General features: G+C 37.7%; 1 protein-coding gene across 3 annotated transcripts in view; it reads left to right on the top strand.

The window, feature by feature from the left end:
• USP32 (ubiquitin specific peptidase 32) overlaps positions 1–25472 on the top strand; it is a 137299-nt gene that overhangs the window by 80096 nt on the left and 31731 nt on the right. For 2 of the 3 annotated variants that reach the window (XM_044994066.1, XM_044994065.1), the window contains exons 6-16: positions 2789–2920; positions 4631–4738; positions 5734–5849; positions 6263–6325; positions 10445–10528; positions 14148–14209; positions 14345–14447; positions 17757–17949; positions 19405–19580; positions 20316–20456; positions 23934–24051. In XM_044994066.1, the coding sequence (XP_044850001.1) occupies positions 2789–2920; positions 4631–4738; positions 5734–5849; positions 6263–6325; positions 10445–10528; positions 14148–14209; positions 14345–14447; positions 17757–17949; positions 19405–19580; positions 20316–20456; positions 23934–24051 (1296 nt within the window). Of the gene's footprint in view, positions 1–2788; positions 2921–4630; positions 4739–5733; positions 5850–6262; positions 6326–10444; positions 10529–14147; positions 14210–14344; positions 14448–17756; positions 17950–19404; positions 19581–20315; positions 20457–23933; positions 24094–25472 lie in introns of all 3 variants that reach the window. The other variant, XM_044994064.1, reaches the window with a different exon arrangement.

Genomic DNA, 25472 nt, shown 5'->3' with positions numbered 1-25472 from the left:
AACGCCTATTTTTCTGCTTTTAATTTTTACCTCTTTAAAAACCTAGGCTTCAGCCTGGTGAATGTGCAACGATAGCCTTAAAGAAGCTGTAAAGATAAAAAGCATGGACCTGATTCTGGAGTGGGGCTAGAACCCCGGGAAAATTTCTTTTCACCCTGCAAGGAATTTCCTGAGACATAAAAGTATGCAGCAGGTCACAGAGTGGCCTTGAGGCAGCTGTGGGAAGTTGCTGTAAAGTAGAGCAGTCCAGGATCAAGGCCTGTTTAAAAACTAATCCTTACATTTGTTATTGCTACAGTCTAGAATATGAAAACTGTGAAAGAATGTTAAAAATAATTTACAGGATTTATGCTGCTGTTTTGCTTTTTATATGTCACTTTCCTTGGACAGTGAAATACTAGGCTGGTTGTTAGTGGATGCATCAACGCAGTATTTATTGTGGGTAATGACAATGCTAATATAATAGCTGTTTTCATTGCCATTATAATGGGTTCCTGCACTGATAATTCTAACTGCTCTGATTGGAATATTGTGATTCTATTGAACGTGCAGTGGAAACAGTAGAAACAAAATAGTTTCATTGTGCACATTTTTCTCGTTAATGTATTTAAATATTTTGTTGAAGGATACCCAAAAAAGACAGGAGTCCAAACTCTGTGCTTCAAGTGTAATCTTTTTTGAATAATTTCTACAAATGTGCAGTGTTGAAGGTATCTTTGAGTAGCTTGCTCTACATTGATATGCCTGCTGGGCTGTTAAAATGTGTTCATGCTCATTTTAATGTGATTGTTACTCTTGTGATCTGAACTGGGCAGGGTAAATTTAATACAACTACATTTTTCTTGTGTCATTCACCTCTTTTCAGTGTAATGAAAAGCACCAATGAGTGGTGTTCAAGAAATACAAACTAGCAATTTTAACCTTGGGCTGTGATCCATAACTATTTTTAAAGTTTGCAAGTTTATTCCACTGTTTATTTTCCCAAAATCTATATGCTGCTTATGGTTAGATGTAAACCAAAAAGCAGCTGGTGATTGCATTGATAGGGCAGTGTAAATTGCCTGTCAAAATCCAGTGTTGGCATGGGGAAGTGTTCCCTTCTTATTAACTTTTTTGCCATTAAGGCCGACCAGATTCATATGTCTGGAATACACATTGGCCTATATTGATCCACTAAAACCAGGGGTTGAGGCAAAGGTGAAATGTTAAAACTGCCTCTTTTTGTTTCTCTTCTGTTTTTAGTCCTTGTGACATTGTTTTGTTTCTATAGTCTAACCAGGCCAAATAGCTGAAGTTAAATCCTATTAGAAAGCTGGCATGGTTTTAAGGGCTTAGAACCATCTGGGAATGAGATCACACATGGTGTTTCTTAATATAGACAGCTTTGTTATTAAATAGATATTTGAGAAACACTTAATTCACACCAACCTAAAGCACTGTTGACACGCATCCTTATACCACATGGGTAAAATGCTTTGGGGAAAATTATTTCTTCAACAGGTTATTTCTTCAAGCACAGAAATTTAACTAAGACTTCAGTTTTCTAGAGGCTGCTGTTTGCATGTGGAGTTTTACTTTTGCTTTCTTGTGGAAACCTTTTACTCTTCCCATTGGCTATTTTAAAATTTAATTGGTTAGTAGGGACTTTGCATATTTACCTCATTCATCTGACAATTATCTTAGTTTCTACTTTTTTTTTTTTTAATTTATCTAGTTGTGCACGTCACTGGCCTATGTTAATGCACATTCTTGTGGCTGTTTTCTCCTTCACCTCTTCCCCATTCCTTGTTATATTCATGACTGCATCCTGTCTTCAAATTAGCATAATCCTCGCCCTAAAGAGTTCGAATTTAAATTTGGGCAGTGGAGCCCCACTACTCTTTGTGTCTCCAGGTGCTTTTGTAATAGCAACAATAATTAAGAAAAAGAAGTAAAGGCAAATGATTTTATAGTTGGAAATAAACATTAAATGTAGAAAGATAGTAATGTCTAAATGTAAGTTTAAGTTATAGTTGTATTAACTGTTAGTTTTAATGTCACAGTATTTGGTATAGGAATTTGTTCTAGCTTTAAGGAACAGTTTTTTCCAACATGGATGCCTCAATAAAGTAGCTAAGTCCTGTACTTGGATGTTCATTATACTTTGAAATAAATGTTCATTTTACATCCCAATTTCAGTGTTCAAATGTGCGATGTCCTGTTAAGGACAAGCGGGGAAAAAATAGGCTCTCTGTACAATTAGATATCAGTGTGGGGGGAAAAATTTATCAAAGAGAAGAAGAGACTTCAACAGACTCAGCAGCTGGCAGAAGTTCACTTCTGTGGTACCTTTGAACGCGTGATATCAAGACAGATCACAATGTAATTGATTTTACTCTCTGGAGTAACTGTGGTGATGTGCAGTAATCCTGTAAGTGAGGAAACTCTAAAGTTAGCTTGTTTCTCCATTGTTGTTATGAACTTGTAGGTGGAGGAAACCGGCATAAAATGATTCATTGTTTCTCTTTTTAAAGAAATAATCTGTTTTCATTGTGCTGTTTTTTAACTCCCTGTATGAGTGGCAAAAGTTTCTGTCCAAAATATTCCTACATTCCTACAAACAACATAGGATTTTTAAACAACTTTTCTATGTATTCATAAGTGAATGTTATAATTCTAGTAGTTTCTTTATAAGTATGTAAACAATCTTAAGTATGCATTTTTTTTGTATTGATATAAATTAAGTATTTGTTTTAAAGACCTTGTACTGCTTGTCAGATTTTTTTTTATTTTGTTTTTGGTTATACAGTGGAAGAATCAGACATAATTGATCTTGAAAAACGATATTGGCTTTTGAAGGCTCAGTCAAGAACTGGACGTTTTGATTTAGAGACATTTGGCCCTTTAGTTTCCCCTCCCATTCATCCATCTCTGAGTGAAGGTATGGGACATTGATAAAAATATTCATTCTGTGAAGCTGTATTGGTGTGGGGCTTATGGTACTCTTCTCTAATTTAATCTCAAAAGTGCTTATTTGTAGAACTCCAAAAAGCCAGGCTCTCCTACAGATGCAATATTGCTTTCTTAGTGTTCAGAAGAACACATTTTTCATTCATTTTTTGAAGCTTATATTGAGAGAAGATTTATTTCTCTCAATTCCAAATACTCAAAAAAAGGCCAGAAAGCAGTTGTGAATGCTTGCTTGTTGACAAATGTAGAATGACAAGAGGAAGTAGTTCCTCTGAGATGCATACATCTGAACTGTCAGGAAAGCTGGCAAACGTTCTGATCTGTGTTGTGTAAGTTACTTTGATTCCTTGAAATTTCTTTGTCATTATTGAAATTCTCTAATTTGAGAAATTATTCCACTGTGTCTTTAGCCAAGAATATGGAAATGATTTTTTTAAAATGCCAAGTAGTTTAATTTGTAAAGTGGATATTCAGTGTGCTCAATTAAAATGTTGTCCTACAGTCAATTAAAGAGACCTTTCTTTATAACAGCTCAAGATAAAGAGGGTGAAAGCGACTAGTTGGCTCAGAAGCTTGGTAATGGGATACAGAGCCATTCATAACTAGGTTGGCCCTTCCAAGTCCTAGCCAGGTTGGTAGTGACTGAAGGTTGTAACCATCTAATGTGAATAAGTCAGGTCTCATTCCACTTCTTTATGAACTGGTGTCCGTATCACAAAAACTACCACAATTGTCACTATTTGACCACGTTGTTGGCAATGTCGTTAGGGGCTAAATACAGGGGCCGCACATCTGCAGCTGGATTATATTGTTTTAAGTCCCCAACAAAGCAAAAACAATTTAAAACATGTTAGAATGTGCCCCCTAAATGGACCATGGCAACTCAACTATCTCTTCTGTCCTAGAAGTGGTGTGTATCCCAAGTAGGGCATGTTAGTTGGGACTGATGTGGAGAAGCCTGAACTGTTGTTGTACCTGCTGTATCTATTTTGTAAATGGTACACTTCAGTCATTGAGGGTAAAGATTTTATTGAGAGAAGAATTTTCAAAAGTGTCTAAGGATTTAGGTGCCCAAGTCCCATTGATGATTCCTAAATCGTGCAGAGCCAGATTTGTAAAGGTATTGAGGTGCATGAAGATGCAGATAGGTGCATAGTGGGATTTTCCAAAGCACCTACGTGCGCCTAATTCAAATGAAAATCAGTGGGAGTTGGGCACCAAGGCATTTTTGAAACTCCCACCAAGGAGCCTATCTGTATCTTGAAGTGCCTAAACTCCTTTAAAAATCTGGCCCTTTAGTACTTTTGAAAAAATTACCCTGACAGCCTTGGCAACTAAAGTTATTCCCCAAACGCATGAAAGACTTGTGTAAATTATTAAACATTAGGAAGAGAGCATGGTCTAAGAATGAGACTGTTGGCCAGGAATTTCCTGAGGTTTTTGTATTCTTGGCTCTGTCTAGCTATGGGTAAGTCACTTAACATGCTTTTTTTGGTTTTCCTATCCTATAAAATGGGCATAATAATGCTTAATTATCTGCCTCACAGGTTTTGAGGATTAATTACTGTAACTAATGTTTGTACCTTGCTTTGAAGATGTAAAGCATTATGTAAGTGCTAAATATTGTTTGTGAGTTTGTCTGATCAGATTCAGTGTGTGGTGATGCTTCTGTGGTTTGTAGGTTTGTTTAATGCCTTTGACGAAAATCGTGACAATCACATAGACTTTAAGGAAATCTCCTGTGGGCTGTCGGCATGTTGCAGGGGACCCTTGGCAGAAAGGCAAAAATGTGAGTGTGCAAAATACTGCCCACTAAGCTTCTAATTTTAAAAAATCTGATCAATTCTTGTCAATCAAATTTATTTAATTTACATATTTTTAACTCTGTACTTGAGAAGGAGATAGAGGGAGGGGAAAAAACCTAGAAATTGTATCTTGAATTAAGTTTAAATATGAAGGCTTTATTTTATTAAACATGGTTAACATTTATTATTTCATGTATTCATGTGAGTTATTCTGTGACTTCATTCCAGCTATAAATCTCTTCAGAATTTTTTTTTAAAGTTGGTATTCAGTAAGTTATTTTAGTAGTTTAATTTTGCTAACTATTCATATATACAAACTGTATTAGCACATACGTGGTGCTAAAGTCTGCATTCCATTATATAGAGAAAAATGGAAGATGTAAACATTTGGACTTCCTATGAGATTTTCAGTAAATTGTGCTCATGCTAGTTTATTTCCTATTGTAATCATCCCTGACAGGTATTTGTCTAACCTCTTAAAAATCCCCAATGATGGAGATTCCACAGCCTCCCTAGGTAATTTATTGCAGTGCTTAACCACTCCTAACCACACCATTGGCATGAACCAGTTTGCTCTTATTGTCAGTCTCGTTCAACTGGCTCCTTATGAGTTTTCTGAATTTTGTGATGTACCTATGTAGGTGAAAAAATGACAGCATCTATGTAGCTTAAAAATTGCCATCAAGCTGGGAAACTACAGATTCTGAATATACATTTGTTCCATGCCGTGTTACATCAGATATCAAGGAATTGGGAAAATCTGAATATCAGGTTGAGCAGAGAGCTCCTCTTCCTCACTACCACAACCAAGCAACCCCAGATTATATTGTGAAGTTCAAAACTGTCAGTTAAGTCACATTTTTGTGACTTTGCATGGTTTTGCCCTGCAATGAAGTGACCAAGTGCAGTAGCCCTAATTAGAACATAGTTGTCAGTTAGCTTTAACGTGAAAAACTAATCCTTTTTTTTCCCCCTTCAGTTTGCTTTAAGGTTTTTGACGTTGACAGAGATGGAGTTTTGTCTCGCACTGAACTTAAAGAAATGGTAGTTGCACTTTTAGAGGTCTGGAAAGATAACCGTACCGATAAGATACCTGTAAGTTATGTTTTAAGTCATCTCCTATTGTTTTCTATAGTAGCCTTTGAAAAATAGGAATCAATTTTAGGTTTCAAAGTACAGTATGAATGTTATTTGGAGACAGATGTCACTAAAACAACCTCTTGAAATGTCTGAATTGAGGAAAGGTATGTATGCAATTGACCTTGTGTAATGTACCCTATACTGATTCTAACAAAAGTAAAATTATTTTCTGTAATTTCTGCTGCTGCTTATAGTACAAAGAGCTATTTAGATATAAAAATATGGCTGACATGAAGACGCCAAATTTTAAACTCCCAGATACTTAATAAAAATCACTGAAAGTTAAATGTTTACTCTTTTCCTCCTCTCGACATGGATAGCTCTGGAATAATGTACTAAACACTGTATTTTCTAATCCATTTGTCAAGGAATTGGGCATGAATTTGTCTGAAATCGTAGAAGACATTTTGGATGCACATGATACCACAAAGGTGAGAACTTGCTGAACTTTTCTTGATGTTTTTAATAGATAACTTGAAGAGAGTCAGTCAATTGTCAGATTTTCCAGCTGTATTTTCACACACATGGGAAGGTTTCTGGTTGAATCCTAAAGGGTAGGAGCGGATTAGCTGTGATAAAAATGAAAATACTTGGCAAGTTGGTAATACTCAAATATTTCAGCTTATTTAAAAGTAATACAAGGTAAAATAAACTTACCATGTTTGGCTTCAAAGCAGAGATCTGTCAGTAGTGGGTTCTCTAACAAGCAAATGTCAATTTTTCATTGCAACTTTTCAAGTACGTCTATTAGAAAAAGACTATGTACTTACATTCTGATTCATATGTCAGTTTGTAAAATTTAACTTTAACAGAATTATCACCCTCTTATTAATTATTTTTCTATACTGGTAAAACAAAGTTTGCCTAAAGCACTGAAATGATTACTCTTCTTAGAAGAGTAATGACTAGCAAAATAGTCATTTCCATCAAAGAAGGAAAACTATATTAGTAATTGGTTCATGCTTCAAGAAGGAAGGTGGTTATGCTAAAATCAGATGTGCGTATATTTGACATGGCTCATTTTCTGCATCTACCTTTCTGCTCCAGAGCAAATTTTCCAAAGTGCTGCTCCAACGAATTTCAACTGAAGTAAGTGGGGGATCTCGGTGTGAAACTTAACACTTGTGAAAATCAGGTCCAAATTTATATAATCAGCTGAAATTAATCATCCTATGCCATTACTAGAATTTATGTGTGAGTAGTACTGCTTTAATAAACCTAATTTTTGTGTTTGTGTGTGAAGAAATGGGTTTATACACCTTGTTGTTTTGTTGTTAAAAACCAACAAGTCATAGATAAAAAACAAAAGCATAATAAACTTCCTGTGTGTTCACTGTGTCAGCACGTATCATACTCTGCAGCAGATAGGAAGATGAATAGACTTATCCTTCAGGAGATCAGTAGTGCTGTATAATGTTATATATACTACCTTGAAATGCATACGTTTTTGCCTTCAGTTGTTGAGATGTTACATTCAGATCAAATTTCTTCTACAATATTTTCATATATAATGAAGTACATATACATATTGTCTCTATCACAGCCAAGGCAGAAATCCATGAAACATACTCTAGAGGCAGTTGTCGTGACTGTTCTTGATTATACAGAAGCTCTTCAGTCTTTTAATAATAAAAATAATACCTAGCTCGTATATAACACTTTTAGGCATTTTTATATTCATACTAGATGATAATGTATTTGAGAAATGCACTTTTTAATCTGATTGGTTCAGGATGATCACACCTCCTCCAATATGCAATGACTTTGGTTCCACAATTTAATTCATTGCCTTATAACCTTAAGTGGGGAAGTTCATGGGAACTACAAGTTACTTCTGAAAAGTTATCAAGGATACTTAGACATGCTTATTACCGTGAACAATTGTATACCATAGCTATCTGTGTTCCATTTGAAGTTGCTGGCCTATCTTCTGGTAGAAAGATTCTTCTATTACAACGGTAGGAAAAGTAGCCTCTGAGATGCTCTTTCTTTCACCCAGTCAGGTTTTTATAGTTTGCTCCACAGTGAGGGTAGTCTGTAGCTAAGCATGTTGACGACCTATTCTCAAAGTGTTAAGTAAAAGGGAAAAGACCGTACCATCTCATCTCAACAAAGATGATATGTAAAATGATGGACCCTCCCAATACATTATGAAAATAGTGCTGGAAAAAGCAGCTGCTGCAGCAGTTAGGTGAGTTATTGAACTCCTAGGCACATTATCTCATTTTGCCTTTGAACTGTGAACAAAGTAGGTGTAACCAGAGATTTAGTAACTACCAGTACTGACTAAGTGTTTATGCAGTTGCATTCCAGTAGGAAAATATCAAGTTGAGCCTTTTATCAGGCAGTTAAAAAAATCAGAAAGTTTCATGGAGCTGGGCAATGTCAAACTGCACTACTTTATCATTTCTTGTTTATATTTATAATCTGGATTCTTGTCGATCTCCTGACTTGGGTGTGTTTTATATTCACCTATGGCCAGCAATGCTTTGTGCTGTTGCCAAATAGGTAAAATATATCTTGTGTAGCTGACATTTGCAAAGCTGTATTACATCTTGACCTTTGCTCGAAGTACTTTGACATAAAAAGGAAGCTTTATTAATGTTACTGACAGTAATGGCTTAGGGGAGGAAAAAAACAAGCAGAACTGTGTAGCATTACAAAATGGCAGTGTACTTTTTGAATGTAGCACTTAGATTCTGTGATGGGGTCGTCTGCCATCAAGGGCAGTAACTCTGACTGGTCAGCCCACCCTACAACCTGGCATGGCCCTTTGAGGGTTTGAAAGGTCCAGTGGGAGGATATAGAGAGACCTATGGGAGACAGGCATAGGGTGGAAGCAGCCCCAGGAATGAATAGTGCTTGGAGAGGGAATCTTGTTGCTGTACCTTGAAGAGCATGGGACCAGGAGCCTTGCAGATTGGGCGGGACAAGGCTCCCCTCTCACCCAACCAGTTGGGAAGCAGGTAGGGGAAGGGGAATGGTAGAAAGGCTGCGTGCTCCCTCACTGCAAGACAGACACTGTTGAACCCTCCAGAGTGGAAAGGATGTTCAGCTGAAGGGAATTGGTAAAAGCCTTGCAGCTAATTTAAGACACAAGCCTAGCTCCAGGAAGAGGTCTGGAGAGGAAAAGTCCTGCTTGAAGGAGGATAAAGCTAATTAACCCAAGGCCTGAGGCATAACCGTAGTTTCAGAAAGAGGGCTAAGGGGGAATGTCCTGCTTGAAGGAGGGTAGGACTGACTAACCTGAGCCAAAAAGACAATTACAGCAATGATTGGTCACTTAAAAAAAAAGAATATGGAGTTGACAGTCTCAAGGAAGAGGGTTGAGGGGAAACTTCTGCTTGAATCAGGGACAAGACCAATTACCCTAAGGAAGGAAGCCTGAGATACAACTCCATTTCCAGAGACAGAACTGAGGGACGACTCCTGTTTGGAGGAGGAGGAGATCTAGCTTGTGACTGTATGGAACATAACTCCCAGCCCTAGAGAGAGAGGGTGAAGGGAGGGACTCCTGTTTAAAGGTGGGATAAGACAGACTACCCTAAGGTGAGAACCAGCCCAGCTTCAGGAAGATGGCTAAGGGGGGAGGGCCCCTGCTCGGAGGAAGAGGACTGACTAGTCCCAGGCGAAAGATAGAATCTGAGTTATTTGTCACAGCCCAACTAAGAGAACCCCGTCAACATTGCACCTGGATGCTAGGAAGCACTCTGAAGGTGAGACACGATTCCAGAGCCCCAGTCAGCCTGACTGTCAAGAAGGAATTGCATTATTTTCTCCTTTAGAACATGTATGAAATAATTGGACATTAGGAAAATTCTGCTATTTTGCCATGTAAAGATCTATATTTTGATTTAAAGGTTTGTTGTTAGGATCAATTTACTATAGAACTCAGTATGTCAAGTTGGACATACATGGACTTAAAATGAGCAGTGCTTTTTGTAAACTCCTAAGAGCTACTTTCATGACGTCATCTTTTTATAGCGCAGATTGTAAATTAAGATAAGAACATTATTGAAAAAATCTGCTTTAGAATCTTACAACAAATAGACCCTAAACCTGCAGTTGACTTCTGTGCAGTTCTGTACGAATGCTGGGGCATTTCTGTGGAGCACTCGTTGCAGAAACATAGCCTCGATGTTGCTTTGTATCCTACAAAATGGCTGTCCTGACCATTCATCTGGATCCTTCAATGCCGTTTTGGCTACGGCTTGAGAAAGCGCGTTTATAATGGATATTGGGAACTAAATTGTTTTATGTTGCCGGAACAAAGATTGGTACCTTTGCATGGTTCATTCTGTGTAGGTTCAGTGCCGGGTAATTCTTTTGGGACATTCCTGTGCTTTGACTAAGATAAGCTAAAACTAGTATCTGGATTTAATTTCATTATCGTTGCCTCAGATGAAGTTTTATAGCAGTAATGCTGTATGGTAATCCTTTCCCAGACACTTACTTTTCCTGTTCTGTCTGATGGGTTTATGTACAGTTTACATAGAAATGAGGTGAACTTGGTAATGCTCATTATTTCCCTTCCCCTCTTTTTAACTTAGCTCGGACACCTCACTCTGGAAGACTATCAGATCTGGAGTGTGAAGAGTGCTCTTGCCAATGAATTTTTAAATCTACTTTTTCAGGTACATTTAGTGCAAATTTAAACCTTAACAATATGGTAATTAACTCATCAGCTTTTCTTTTTGCAGTCACAAAATGCAGCATCAGCATTTGTGTCAACTCATGTACAGTTTTGTCTATTTGAGTAAAGTGTGTTTTTTGTACGAGTGTATTACCTTGACTGAATGATGCTGTACTGCTTATTATTCACTTAAGTGTGAGATGCCTGAAGCACAAGCTGTTAAAAATGGTGTACCTGGTACATAAAATGGAAAGAAATTTAAACTGTAACAGTAGATACATTCCCCATTAAAAGTGGTGGCATTCCAAATCTTCTCTAAAAAGTGAACAGGAAATGAGAGAGGCTGCCCCTGCAGCTTACAGTCCCCCCCTCCCCCTTTTTTTTAACCATGTTCTGTAGACAGTATCTAAATGGCCTTTTATTAATAGTGCACAGAGAGATATCACATCACATCCCTTTCACAGCGCAGGTAAACCTGGAATTCGGGAGCTTGGGATCAAATGTATGTTGAATTTTTAAAATCCAATTCAGGCCCAATTTCAAAAACAGCACAGCCACATTTCAAGGTTGGCTCATCTTTTGTAAAATGTAAACCCCAAAGATTGTTTTCATCTTTGTCATTTATTCCCTGCCTGTTTTCCATCAAACTTTTTGTCCTGAGAGGTGGTTAAAGAAGTTATCTTCCCTAATGGAGCTCTGAGGAATTGCCCTAATTTAGCTCCCTGTAAGTGTAGTTCCTTAATCAGCTACACGGTCAGAGTTGAACAGAGGCATGTTCCTTCCCAAAGGGGCTGAGTGTGTGGAGGCAGTTATCGTGCGTGCAGCAAAGAAAAAGATAAAATTTCAGATTCCTCCCAAGCCCTAGGCTACTGAGCCAGCCCTTTTTTCAAGATCTCTTATGTATATATTCATTCTAAAGCAACTTTACATTTTATTGTGATGATACTTCTGCCAAAATTTGGGTGGGAGTGGAAGTGTTGCAATCTCCATTGGAAGCCACCAAATTTATTCACTGGTAAAAAGAATTAAATCTAGGAAGATTGTTTTCTAAATAAATGTTGTAGAATTAGCTATAGTACATTTTAGCTCTTTCTTGCATTATAATCTCCTCAGGATCAGGTGTCTTTATTTTTATGGCCTGAATAGCACTAACACACTATCAATGCTTAACTAATAACTGAATAATATATGTGAATACTAGAGCTAAAATTAATAACTCTTGGCAATCTAAGTGTTCTCTGGTGATGGATTAGTTGATGTATTTGTTCTTCAGTAAGTGTTTAGAACGCTCATTCTCATAATGATATTTTTAGTTTAGTTTTCATGCCTCCTCATGTTCTCTTCATGAATCCACTATAAGTAGGACCACCCAAGCTCTTACTATCTAAGCAGCAATCTCCAGCCCAGCATGCTCACTGCACAAGACATTAGAAGGGGACGAGGATACTAATTCTGCCACTGATGTATTTGTGCAGTCACTTAACTTCTCTGTGCCTCAGCTCCTCATCTGTAAAACGGTGATTAATGCTTAGTGAAGATCTTGGGCTGTACATATGAAAAGTGCTATGAAAGTGTGAAGTATTTGTTATGTATCTAGTCTTCATTACTTTAAATCAAGCCTTTCAACAAATTGCTTTGATAACAGCAGGGGTGGTGTATTTTGAAGAAGTTGATGCTAGTACACTATAGCATTAGTTTAAAAAAAAAAAAAAACTAACATCAGAGCCAGCTGTGTTATAGTTGTTGGGAAATCTGTCACTTCCCAGCAGCTAATGACCTTTCTTTTGTTCAGATTATTAGAATACCAGCTCTCACACTGTAATATCAATTTAAATCAGTTGCTCCACCAATCATTAGACCTCTCCAGCTGAGATTCAAATTGGTAGCTTCAAAAGACACATGAAAAGAGGCTATAAAACATGTAATGAGGAGCAACCAATCTGAAAACTGGCTCAAAGACCGAACAGTTTATTGGGGAGGACCCACCCCCTCCCCCTACTCTGGGGAAAGTAGGACTCAGGTGGTCTCTTTCCCCATGTGGTATTGGGGACAACTGCAGAGAGGTTCCAACCTATAGGTGCAGAAGTAGCCAAATCAGGGACTCCTGCACTGGGAGGAAAAGGGTAAAATGGGGTCCAGGCTAGAGCCGTCCCTCCCCCACCACCCCCATGGATGCAGAGGGACCCCTTCACTCTGGGGAAACTAACACCAAGGTTCCTCCCCAGGTTGAACTGCAGAGGGGAACCTTTGTCCCTGCACTCCACTTCCCTTCAATGTCCTCTCTCCTTTCACTTTTCTTTCCACTTCAGCTTATTCCTACCAAACAAATCCACCTAAAAATAATAGTGGAACTAACGTGAAGTTTCAAGTTGTTCATTCTGCTGTGGGTTCTACCACTTTCCCCCATCCTGTATCTTGTCTGTTTTAGACTGTAAAGTTCTTTGGGGCGGGGATTGTCTCTTACTGTGTATAGCCAGTGCCAAGCATTGGGGCTCCATTCTTGGTTACTTCTTAGGTATTACTGTAATAAACATGATTATTAGTAATCAACAGTATTAATGTGAAATGCATTATTAATAGACAAATGAATTTTAATAATACTGTATTGGTATTGAAACTGATTTACTTTCTCTCTGATTCTTTTCTCCCTCATAACATGGTGGCCAGGATTCTTCTATTGAGCAACCCAGATAGCAGGTGTTAAAACGCTGCTGTAAGATGCTATGTTTGTAACCAATGCAACTAGCTTACTCTGCGGAAGATAATCAGGGAGGTGGGATTGATTCATAAATGGAAGGGAGCTCTAGGAATATATATGTTTCTACAGAGAAACTTTAAATGCAGGCAAGCTTAGATAGAAAGCTTAGGCTGAGGCTTACATTTTTGTTGTTGCCAACTAAAACATATACTAGTAGGAGGATAAACTGCAAATAGTGTGAACTTTCTTTGGAGCTGGGTGGCCACCTCTTTCTAAAGCCCTAACCAGTCACTGGGCGGGGAATTGGAGGCATGGATTCTAATTCTGGCTCTGTCACTGAATGGCCTTGGGCATGTCATCAGTTTCCTCATGTGCAAAATAGAGATCATATTTGCCCTCCTTTCTAAAGTACTTTCAGATCAGCAGAGGAAAAGACCTATAAGAGTGCTAAGCTAACTACTGTATTACCCAGCTGTCTTCTTTTCCTTTGTCAGGAGTTGGGTTGGATTCATTTATTAAAATTGGTTATAGTTTAGGGGTAAATGTTACTGTAGTTGATGACTGGAACCTCAGTGTTTTTCCTTGTGTACAGCTATGTCAGGAGAGACCCTTTAAAAAAAATTAGTTAACCCTTCCTTTTTCTTTCTGCCTTGGGCATCCAAGTTGGGGCTTACCTTCAGCTAAATAGTACAAATAGGATCCTGTAAATTTGGTGTTGAATATATGACTTGCTTGACTAAAACCACATAAAAAAATACACTTGGCTTTGAATCTTGTGTTAATTTGAAATAATCTATCATCATCCAAATGCTGTTTCTGAAAGATGTCTCTGTGTGGAAGATGCCCTTATTACTTCTTATCTACTGTCTCATTGACAGCCTTACATCTTCTTGGTAAGATTTGCCTCCCTCTCTCTCTGTAGGTGTGCCATATAGTTTTGGGTTTAAGACCTGCTACCCCAGAAGAGGAAGGACAAATTATTAGGTATGCATTTTATTGAAAAAAATGGTTTTTATGTTTCCACATTAACCACCATTTTAGTACTTGACATTTTTTTTTAAACTGCTATGTTTGAAGTAATGTCTTTGATTGTATTGTTTTCTTAATTCTTGTATGTAGGGGTTGGTTAGAACGGGAAAGCAGATATGGTCTCCAGCCAGGGCACAACTGGTTTCTCATCGCAATGCAATGGTGGCAGCAGTGGAAAGAATATGTCAAATATGTAAGTTTGGCAGTAGCTCATGTTAATACAGTGAGATTTCAACATTTGATGTTCCATTTGTGCATGTGTTGATAAAACAGGAAAGGAAGAGCAAATGATTGCTTAATCAATTAATCAATGAGTAAATAAAAAAGAATGCTAGAAATTAAATATCCCTCATCCATTAGAGGAAGCAAATTGATTTAGAGAATCACTGTTGCATACTAAACTTTTCACTCAGATCCCATCAGGCTGTCATAGTTATTCTGCATTTTCTTTCCCATCGTTGCGGCTTTTTATGATAGTTGTCCATTAAGAGTCCTCTTGCCAATACACAGCCCTTTTGTTCTGTCTGATTTATTTGGTGATATCGCAACCCAGTTGGCTTTTAACATAACTAATTATAATAATGAGTGTGTGTGTGAGACAAATAATGCATTGTGCCTTTTCCGAATGAACTGAGGGGGAGTTTGATTTATATATGAATATCCTGATAAATAGCAATGATGGAGAAGTAGTAGCCAGAGAACATGGTGTGGTTTTTTTTTAAAGTATGTTACCAAAACCTCATGAAAGTGAATTGAAGTGAGGCTATTTTCCTTGAAGACTTTACCATAAAAGCATACAAATGAGACTGTCTTTGCCAGCTTGATACACATTGGGGGACGGGGGGGGGAAATCTACTTAAGACTTGTTTGAGACCAGAATAAAAATTATTAGCAATTCACTCAACTGCAAATGGAGAAAAATAAATGAAATAAGTTGCTCCTCAGAAGAAGAGGTATATTAATAGTTAGAAGAGGATGTCATTTAAATAAAAATGTGACTTGCTTTATCAATGCAAAGATTAGAAAGTGTGCACTGTTATGGAGTGATTTAATTACAGTTGTTCATACATGACGAGTTGGACAAATGTTGACTTAATGGACATTTTGGCTTGCTTGACACGCTGAGTAATTTGATCCTTTCTGTAGTGTGATTTATTCAAAAGAATATAGGATTTCATACCTAATACCTTGCTTAACTCCAGCACTTCTGAGATTCTCTATACAACATAGTGGCTTACAGGCATCTGTACTTTGCTGTCATGTAAAGAAAATATTAAAGAACAACACAGGACTCTACAGATACATACAGGAGAATTATGTCATGGACATTGTTTAGTTGAACATATTACTTTTTTATGCTCATTTGACTTTATTCGATGATGTTGCTATAACATAAGCCAAGAAGTTGCAAGTAAATCTTGTTCAGATGCAACTTTAAATGGGTCTCCCCCTTTTTCAGTCTTGTTGCAGTAGTGTTCATTACATAAATTTTCTTTTTGTTGCGGATGTATGGACATCCCATGGCCCTCTTAAGCTCTGATTATTTCCCATTGTTTCTTCTGCTTTCTAACCTCTGAAGATTTCCTCTTGTGGCTATTATTGTTCTAAACCTGGATGAGACTTTTTTCAAACCTTGTCAATACCTTTTTCTTAAGTGGGTAGATGTGTTGCTTTTGGATGACATGAGGTCTCCCATTCACCTTGCCCTAGCGGTGAGCCAGATTGCCTTTTCAGTGCTGTTTCTCCAAAGAGCAAGACAAGGAATCCAACCTTCATGTCATTCTGGCACCGAAAAGATGTATAGCTGAGCCACCAGGCATGACCGTTCTATTTAGCTAACAGTCTTTTCCTAGTGCCTGGTGTTGAAACTTTTAGTGAAGCAGCATTTTGTAATGACCATAGTTTTATTTTTAACCTAACTCTAATGCAGACAAGTAAGGAAATTTTAAATTTTCCTGAGAATTTTTCTATAGTTGTCTGCGTTGGTAGGAGAGCATTTTGCAGCTCGGGCTGAGGCATAGTGAACTTCATATTTTGAAACTGTTAGCGAGAATTAAAATTGTCCGAATTTTTTTCTTGTAAATGATCGTTTTTTAACACAGAGTAGGGAAGTTTAACGTGCATTTAAACAACTCCACTTGCAGCCTTTCCAGAAATCTAATTGAAACTTAAATTGATTTATATTGAACAAGTATCAGTAAATCTACAGTTAAATTAGTGTAGGCTCAAAGTGCATCCATTATAGAGCCATAAAACTATGAGCTTCTCCTAGTTTTCCATGGCTGCTAATTGAAACACTATGCCAGGGGTAGGCAACCTATGGCACGGGTGCCAAAGGCGGCACGCGAGCTGATTTTTCAGTGGCACCCACACTGCCCAGGTCCTGGCCACCAGTCTGGGGGGCTCTGCATTTTAATTTAATTTTAAATGAAGCTTCTTAAACATTCTGAAACCTTATTTACTTTACATACAATAGTTTAGTTGTATATTATAGACTTATAGAAAGAGACCTTCTAAAAAGGTTTAAAATGTATTATTGGCACGCAAAACCTTAAAGTGAATAAACGAAGACTCGGCACACCACTTCTGAAAGGTTGCTGATCCCTGCACTGTACCATAGTAACCTACTTTTTTGCTATCCAAATTTTTCCATTCTGGTCTCAAAATAGTTCTAATTTGTTCCTTCACTGGTTGCTTTTTCCCAGCATCTTGTGATATTAAAGTATAATTGAAATTACTAAAATCTGAACTGAACCTTCAAAATGGAAAACATCTAAAGACAGCAGTGGTTAGGAAGCTCACCTGAGATGTGGACGAGCTTGGATTCAAACAGAGTAGGAACTTGAGCCTGGGTTTCCCACATCCCAGATATGTCCTAATCCCTGAGTTATGGTCTATTCTTGGCCAGTCTCTCCTTTTTTTATGGAAAATTTTGAAATGTTTATGGTGCGTCCCAGTGTGGAACAGGAAAATGTATTCATCTCGAAAACGTTGACAGGAAAAGAAAACCATTTCCTGCCCAGCTGTAGGTGTGAGAAAAGTATGCATAACTTGTGCCATGCCTGCTCAGCCCAGTGGACTTAGCTGTTCACTTTCAGAAGCCCTACATTTATTCCAAGCCCCCCAACCCTTCCAATAGAGATGACTTCTACAGCCAATTATCAATTAGATCTTAAAATGTTTATAGCAGATAACGGTAGCTGCTTAAAAACATGCCATTTCCAGGTTCTTCGACAGAACAAAGCAGTCTTACCTGTTTTATAGTTGTCTGTAACATGCATCAATATAGTATATAAATACTTATTCTGGTGATTTGGATGGTGAATAGCTGTTATCCTCATGCTGTAGATGGGAAAATATCTTTTTATAGAACATGTTGAGATCTGTAAAAGTAATGTTGGTACAATGTATGCTGGTGTATTAACTCTGTACATGAGTGATTTTAAATTTCCAGTTTTATGTTGGCCAATAGTTCACCTTTCTCTTTCTCTAACAATTATAGGATGCTAACCCTGTTGTGATAGAACCTTCATCTGTCTTGAGTGGAGGTAAGAATTCACTCGTAGCTGCTGCAATCCATACATCAGAACAGAGAGAAGACAAAAGAGGAGGTCTAAATTACTTCTCTGTCACAGAAGAAAAGTTTTCAGATAATATTTCTACTGCATCAGAAGCCTCAGAGACTACTAGCAGCAGTAAGCATAAAATCTTGTTCCCATAAAGGTTTAATCTAGGATGGGTCTCAGGGGATCCGAATATTACATGGGTTCCTCCAGACTAAAAGGTAGCAAGATTGAAGTTAAAAAAATGGGCTGGGTTTGGACTGTTGGTATAACAGTGCATTTGAGTCTATTTGGCAGGTAAGAGGACAGGATTATTTAAACAACACATTTCTCCCTATATGCTATTAATTATGCTCAACATTGTTTTCATCATCATCCCATCATTGTAATTTTCCAAAATAATTTTTTCCGTTTCCAATAAAGTTGTGTCTGTCATCACGCAATGATCTGCCCTCAGATCACTTTCCCTGTGAAGTGGAAAGGAGCAGAAAAAGACTCAGAGGCATTAAAAATATAGGACAATATATGTCTTAATATTAGGTTCTGTAGGAACTGAAATAATTTATTACAAAAATTCCTGTAGCAATATCATAACAATATGTCTCCCCGCTAAAGTAAAAATCTCCAGAGTTAGGATAAGCCTTTGTCTAGCTTGAACAAAATCTTTTCAGGCTAGTGCGACCCTGTGCCAGCTCCTAAGCCAAACTGACTCTTTAAAAGCCCGGGCAAGCTGTATACCTCAAGTCCTTCCCCACTACTTAACTCCAGCCAATCAAACAATCACTCAAAGTGATGCTCTACTCTTGCTTTTTTTTAGGGACTATCTCAGAGTAACCTATTGTCCTCTCCTTTCTCCCCACTTCAATGTTACCAGTCCAGCCACAGAAAAAATTCTGCCATCTTGTTGGTAGCAAAATCTTGACAGATTTTCTTTCTTGAAAGCTAACTGAATTTTATTTGGTATTCAAGAATAGGATGGTTACATATACTGTATTCTCTGGACCAGAACAATCTAACTTTTTCCTCATGCTGGAGCCACCCACAGCTGTATGTTTCACAGTTAATAAAGCCAACTGCTTGCTTGTGATTATGGTCCCAGAAGCCAGGCCTCATTATTTCTGTATTATATTATTCAGCCAATAGGTGGTTCTGTATGAATACAGGCACTTGCCTTGTTCGGGGCCATGAATGTAACAGCATCACTGTGCATGTCTCTGTCCCTGTTACTCTTTATGCATAGGGATAAATTGTGAAACACAGATAGCAGTTACCATGCACACAACTAGGTAACAGCATACCTGAACTGCCGGCCACTGTGCCCAGAAACTGGTATTTGTATGCCCAAATATTAATTTGGGAATACAGTTATCTTACACTCAAGTCCCTATTTTCAGATACAGATGCATGTTTTGCGCTCTGTTATCTGGATCCATTTATATATCTTTGGTGCGATTCAAGTACTATTTGAGGGAAACTTTTCCCACAATCTTAACACAGAAGTTTATCCTTGTTTTCTAATTGACGTGCTCTTGTTTATGGGATATAACTTAAACTAAAATTGAGACACATTACTCATTTCTTCTACAGGTTTTCTTTACTCTAGCACTCCAGCAGCCGATATGTGTTTTGCTAGGCAGCATAACACTTCGGACAATAATAATCAGTGTTTGCTTGGATCCAGTGGAAATATATTGCTACAACTTAATCCACAAAGACCAGGAGCTATTGATAACCAACCACTAGTAACACAAGAACCAGTGAAGGTGAGTGTGACTGACCTATGGAAATTCAGGAAAATGTTTTTATAAATCTTTCTCAATTTTCTAGCTGTAAAAACTTAATTTATTTAGATAATTAGGCAACAGGACAAAATTAGCGATCAATTATCGCTTAATTTCTAGTTTAATATTGCTTGGCACAATTTTGTTAGCCACAGAACAAAAAAATTAGTATTGTCTACCATTTGCGGTGTAGTAATCCGTGTTCTGACTTTTACTACAGAAATTATTTTGGTTTTTATTTAAAGGGCCACTGTGAAATAGTTTCCAGGAGGGAAAAGGTGCAACTGCGTTTAAGTGGATTTCCAAAATATAGTAAAACAGATGGAAATGTTTTCATAAAAATAACATTTAAAAAATTATATTGAAAACACTTTTGTAAACTGACCAGTCTAGTTTCACTGTTCAAGTTGAGTGAAATGCGAACAGTTAACAGTATAAATGTTGAAACATAAATAATAATAATCTGATGGTAGTAATAAAAAAAAGGGTGAAAATAGGAATTTTATCTTGTCCCTTTTAGAGAAGTATTTAATAGTAAAAATTAAACATAGTTGTTACATTAAATACTTTCTTCCAGTACGATAAACAGGTGGTAATTGCCACTTGCTAGCATATTTAAATAATTAAAACATGTTCTAGTATTCATGAGCTGAAATCTTTGCAGCTGTGGGCTATTTTCTCCATTTAAGACCTGTCACTACCCTTTTTTGTTTAAAGGCTGCATCATTAACACTGGAAGGCGGACGATTAAAACGATCTCCACATCTGATTGAAGGGAGGGATTATAAAATGGTACCAGAACCAGTATGGAGAGCCCTTTACCACTGGTATGGGGCAAACCTGGCATTACCTAGACCAGTAAGTAATGAATATAGTCACTGTTTATTTGGGACAGTCTCTGAAGTCATGTATGCTAACAATCCTGTCTGTGCCTAAACATCCACTTATTGATCTACCCCTCTGGAGCAAGTCTCACAATGTTAATTGGTTAAAGAAAGGTTTCACAGTTAATCTGAAGTGTTATTCCCTCTAGATTTTCCCTGCATTTCAACTTTGCTTCCGTCAGCCAATCTATGGCTATAATTATCTTTCCATAAGTTATTTCAAGGGGGTGTGAAATGGGAGATGGGTGTAAGCTGTTCTCACTCCAGAGGCTCCACCTACCTTCTCTACAGTGATCCATGTTGTCTACAGTTAGATCTCCTGGGGATGTTTTATTTTGCTGCAGCACCCAAGAAATCCTAATTGGAGTTAGGAGGCCCCACTGTGGCAGGCACTGTAAAATGTCTGGGAACACATGGCCCCTGCCTTGAAGAGTTTGTAATTCTTGTTAGCCAGCCGATGCAATCACGCTGTTCTATGTCATACTCCTGATTGATTGATTTATTTTTTGTTCCCATGAATGTTCACAGTATTATGCGACGTGAAAATCTGAATGTCAGGTTTTATATGAAATCTAATTAAAATTAAGAATAAACCACCTATTTTTTAGATAGCACCTGCCCAGATTGCTACTGTTTTGTGTGTGTTAGAGTCTGATTCTAAATCCTCACTGGAGCCATTAGGTGCTGATGCGATATAAATAATGCTTCGTAGTTTGAACAGATCCTGTACCCAGAGTTCACTATCAGCTCTTACATTTCTTTTGTGCCATGTTAACTGCTAACATTGTAGAAGTTGCTTTGTTCCATTAATGTTTATTCTTACTGAACAATATTGCCTATTTCTTTTAAATTAACAACCATTACAAATTTGACTTGTCTTAATTCTCCCTCTTCCTAATGTACCACCTCAATCACTCTTCCATCAAGCCTGATAGCATAGCCGTTTCTCAGCAGAGACTTGATAGAGGAGGGCTGTGCTGAGCTTTCACATTACTTAGGCAGTTACCTTTCCAAACATACTATAGTCTGATTATTAAGAAGCAGTATAAATGATTACACCCAAGGTACTCTTTCTCCAGATGAAAACAACAAGATGTCTTTTTATGAATTGGTGTCATGATGAATCTGTGCTCATGGAATTCTTATTGCATATGTTCACTTACTAACTTGCAGTAGAAAGCTTGTTACTTAGTAATGGGTCTCTTACTTGGCAAGGTGCTCCTGGATCTGTTTTTTAAAATGTTTTCCAAATGTAATCTTAACGAAGGAGAAAGTGAAGATGTGTTTGTAAATATCAGTGGCATTTACTATATTCAAACATGGCAGTTTCTAAACAATTAAATTCTGCCTTGTATCTTAAGGTCACTTTTACTTTCAAATGTAGATAGGGACATAGGACTGGAAGGGACCTCCTGGGTCCTCAGATCTAGCCCCATGCTATCTAAAATTGCCTACCGTAGACAGAATGCAGTATAAGTGGATTATGTTGACATCTCTTGTTATCCTGCTGAGTGACTTCTTAGCAATAGCTACACAGCCAAAGTATTCAGAGCTATTCTGAAACAGAAGTGAATGAGGATATTTACTGTTAAAATACACAATTGTCTCCTCTAGCTACTGCACAGTAAATAAATAATATGTATACCGGTATATGGCATTACAAAATGACGTCTAACAGTTCATACTGTTAGAGTTGTATTATGCAGTCTAACTATGGCATACATGAATTATTAATCTGAATGTATCAAAACCTGATTAAAGCAAGATCAAGAGAAATTAAGCAAGATTTATTAATTCGAAGGAATTTGAAACTTTCTTTCAATTCTGTTGACATTGCAGGGTCCTTACAGTGATCTTTAAGTCACTTCTAGTCAGACCTGTGGACTACACTAGATCAATTTAAGAGGAAGGGTTTCAAAGCCAAGTGCTACAAGGGCATTGTGTTGCTATAGTTCTTCTTTTGTAGAAGACATAAAATTGACCCTATGGCCCTGGAGTTAGAAGTTCCTTAGTGCTTTTGTTTAAGAGCAGAGATGTGAACCTGTCTCCCGCCCAAAATGCATCATTCTGTGAAGTCCACATCTAAAAATCTGCCTACACGCTTTGTCACTACTGGTTCCGAACTCTTGTGTAAAATTGCTGTGCGTTGCTTAACCAGTACTAGGTTTTGCCACAGAGATGACTGTATTTCGTGGGTGACGTGAATCCTGTGCAGCCCTGGAGCCTTAAAATGACACCTGTCCTTCAAGAAGTTTTCTTTTATAGGAACTCAGTATTGCTCACCCTGCTGGTCAGATAGGATCTTATAATTCAAAGACTGTTTGTGTATAGTATACAATTGATTTAGTAAACTTCATAGTGTTTGGGGGTCCATTTAGATGAAAGCAACTATGTACAATAATCCTCAGTATTTTAAATGTTTTGTTTCTGACCAGATTTTTAAACTGTTTTCTTTCAGGATTTTTTTTTTTAAAATACTCAGTGTTACGGCTAGTGAGCAGTGTTGGTTGTAAGAGTTTATACAATTGTCTGATGATCTATGATGGTGGCAGTTATTTTACAGTACAACCCTATTGACTTCTGTTGTCCTCCTCACACATAATCTCCATGGAAACAAACACCTCTTGTAGTTTAGAAAAGGCCTCAGCATTTTACACACAACGCAAACTAACCATACTTGAGCATTTCACTGCAATGTTTGAAGAGACGTCTGTCACGGTTTCAGGGTAACTGCACCTGTACTCCCCTTCCGTGATCGCTTGAGGGCACCCACTTAAAGGTTTCTAGCTGCCAGCTATTACCTCTCTTGTGCAGAGACCCTCATCTCACTTCCTCCTGTCCAGTTCCCTGCCTACGCTGTGATATCCCCAGCAAGCCAGACTTTCTAAAAGGCCAGCATATGTGGTTTGCTCTCTCCAGAAGCTGTGATCAGTGTATTGCCTGCAGTTACAAGTTAACACACTGCTTCTAGCCAAGCACATTTATTCTTAAGTTGAAAACATATTAAAACAATAAAAGAACCTACACACATGCTAAAAAGCTTTAGCAGAGGTCACCCCCAACTCTAACCTCGGGCTCTGGTTGGTGGCAGTTCTTCAGAACTCAACTGGATTTTTCAAGTTCATAGCTTGTCTCAGATTCAGAACCAGAACTCAGGGTGGTCAGTTCAGCTGTTTCTTTGTATTGCTTGGGACTTTGATCTCATCTCCAGGAAACAGGTAATCAGCAGACAATGACCCACTTCTCAGGGAGTAGTTTTTGCATTAACCTCCCCAGGAAATTCACTGAAGACATATTGTCCCAAAAGTCCATTCTTCTCTGACACATTTTCAGTATGGTCCTTTGCTCTCCCAGGCCTCAGATCACATCTGCCCCCTACAGAGGTTCATTTTAGGCTTCCTGAAGACTCAGAAGGGAAGTCTCTGAAATTTTCTTTAAATGTCTTCACTAGGTGATCAAAAACAGCAAAACTGGCCTCGCTGAGCTAGAGTTATTTCCTCGCTATCTGCTCTTTCTGAGACAGCAACCTGCCACTCGAACGCAACAATCGAACATCTGGGTGAATATGGGTATGATGAGCCTGAGAATGTTTCCTCATCATTTACCTAGAGGTAACTTAAGAATGCAGCAAGAACACAACTGTGCAGTTTCTAAAGAGCGAGACCCAGGTCAATAGAAGCTTGCTGCCACTGTGCTTATACATCTTCTAATCGATTGTAAAGCAGAATAAAGTTTTACCAATCACTCAAAGAGCTTTTATCAAGATCTTGCGCAAAAGGGAGAGGCTAAGGGCATTTTCAGTTTTTAAGTGAGTTCACTTGCGTAGTTATTAAACACATTTCAGATTGGTGATGTGAGAGTGGGAAATGAGCACTGCTTAAAACAAACAGCTGGGGAAGGCCATCTTATTTTCCTTGTCTGCAGTCTGTGTAGTTATAGAATATTTATATCTGAATTTATTTTAGATTGGCCCTTAACATACAATACTACATTGTAATAAATCAGCTGTGTTCATCCAGCTGCTGGTTCACACTTCACAGTGAACTATGACTGGTTCTGAGTTCACCAGGTAATTAGTCTCTAACACATATATTTAACACTTGATAAGAAATGATTGGGCAAGTGAAATGTGAAGTCTTCTACTTGATACAATTTGAAAACACAGGCTGCATTTGTGCAAGAGGATGGAAATTCATACAGATGAGATTAGTGGAAAATCTAGATTTCTGCTAACACCCCATAATTACAATCTCTATTCTCATTTTAAGATTACACTGGTCCTGGATCCTAAGCATGTAGCCTTTAGTTTCATAATATTTTACAGACAGGTCAAGAAGGCATTATAGAGGTCTGATTTTCAGTTATCAGGTTTGTATGCACAATTGCATACCTAGCTACTACAGTTTGTGTCTGAGCAAATCTCCAGTGTTGGAATGCCGTGTGGCAGGAGATGCACAAATTGAGATTTGCATGCACATGTGTATTAGTGTATGTATAGATGCAAACAGGACTGGTCACTGGAAATCAGAACCGGGAAGGACATTGACCTTTTTAGTCAGTGTGTATTTAAAACTCATGCAGATGCTCGATTTTTCACTGCTTTGACAAATCCTGTAAAATATGGTAATACTACAATCCTAAAATACTGTATAATTAGTGGCTGCCTGCTTGATCAAGTTGCGCTATAGAAACCGCCTAGTACCCCAAAACATTTTTTACTACTTAACTTTATATAATGAAAACTGCTCTGTTTGGTACCTAAACATTTCTAATTCAAATACATTGGTTCCTCTGGTATGCCAAATTTAATCTTGATTTGGAATTATTTTGCTCTGCACTAATTATTTGTTCAATCAAATATTAATCTTTGAGTTTTTTTAAATGTGCTTTCTTGCTGTAATCTTACAACTAATCCTCTCATCTTTAATTGCAGAAAATGCTTTGTGTTTTTTAAGAAATTATAGTCCTTTGCTTGGTATTTTAAGGTAAA

Source organism: Mauremys mutica, chromosome 19 (assembly GCF_020497125.1).
Source record: "Mauremys mutica isolate MM-2020 ecotype Southern chromosome 19, ASM2049712v1, whole genome shotgun sequence".
NCBI classification, from domain to species: domain Eukaryota; kingdom Metazoa; phylum Chordata; order Testudines; family Geoemydidae; genus Mauremys; species Mauremys mutica.
Note: the sequence above shows the minus strand (reverse complement) of the source record. Positions and strands in the feature narration are given on the sequence as shown.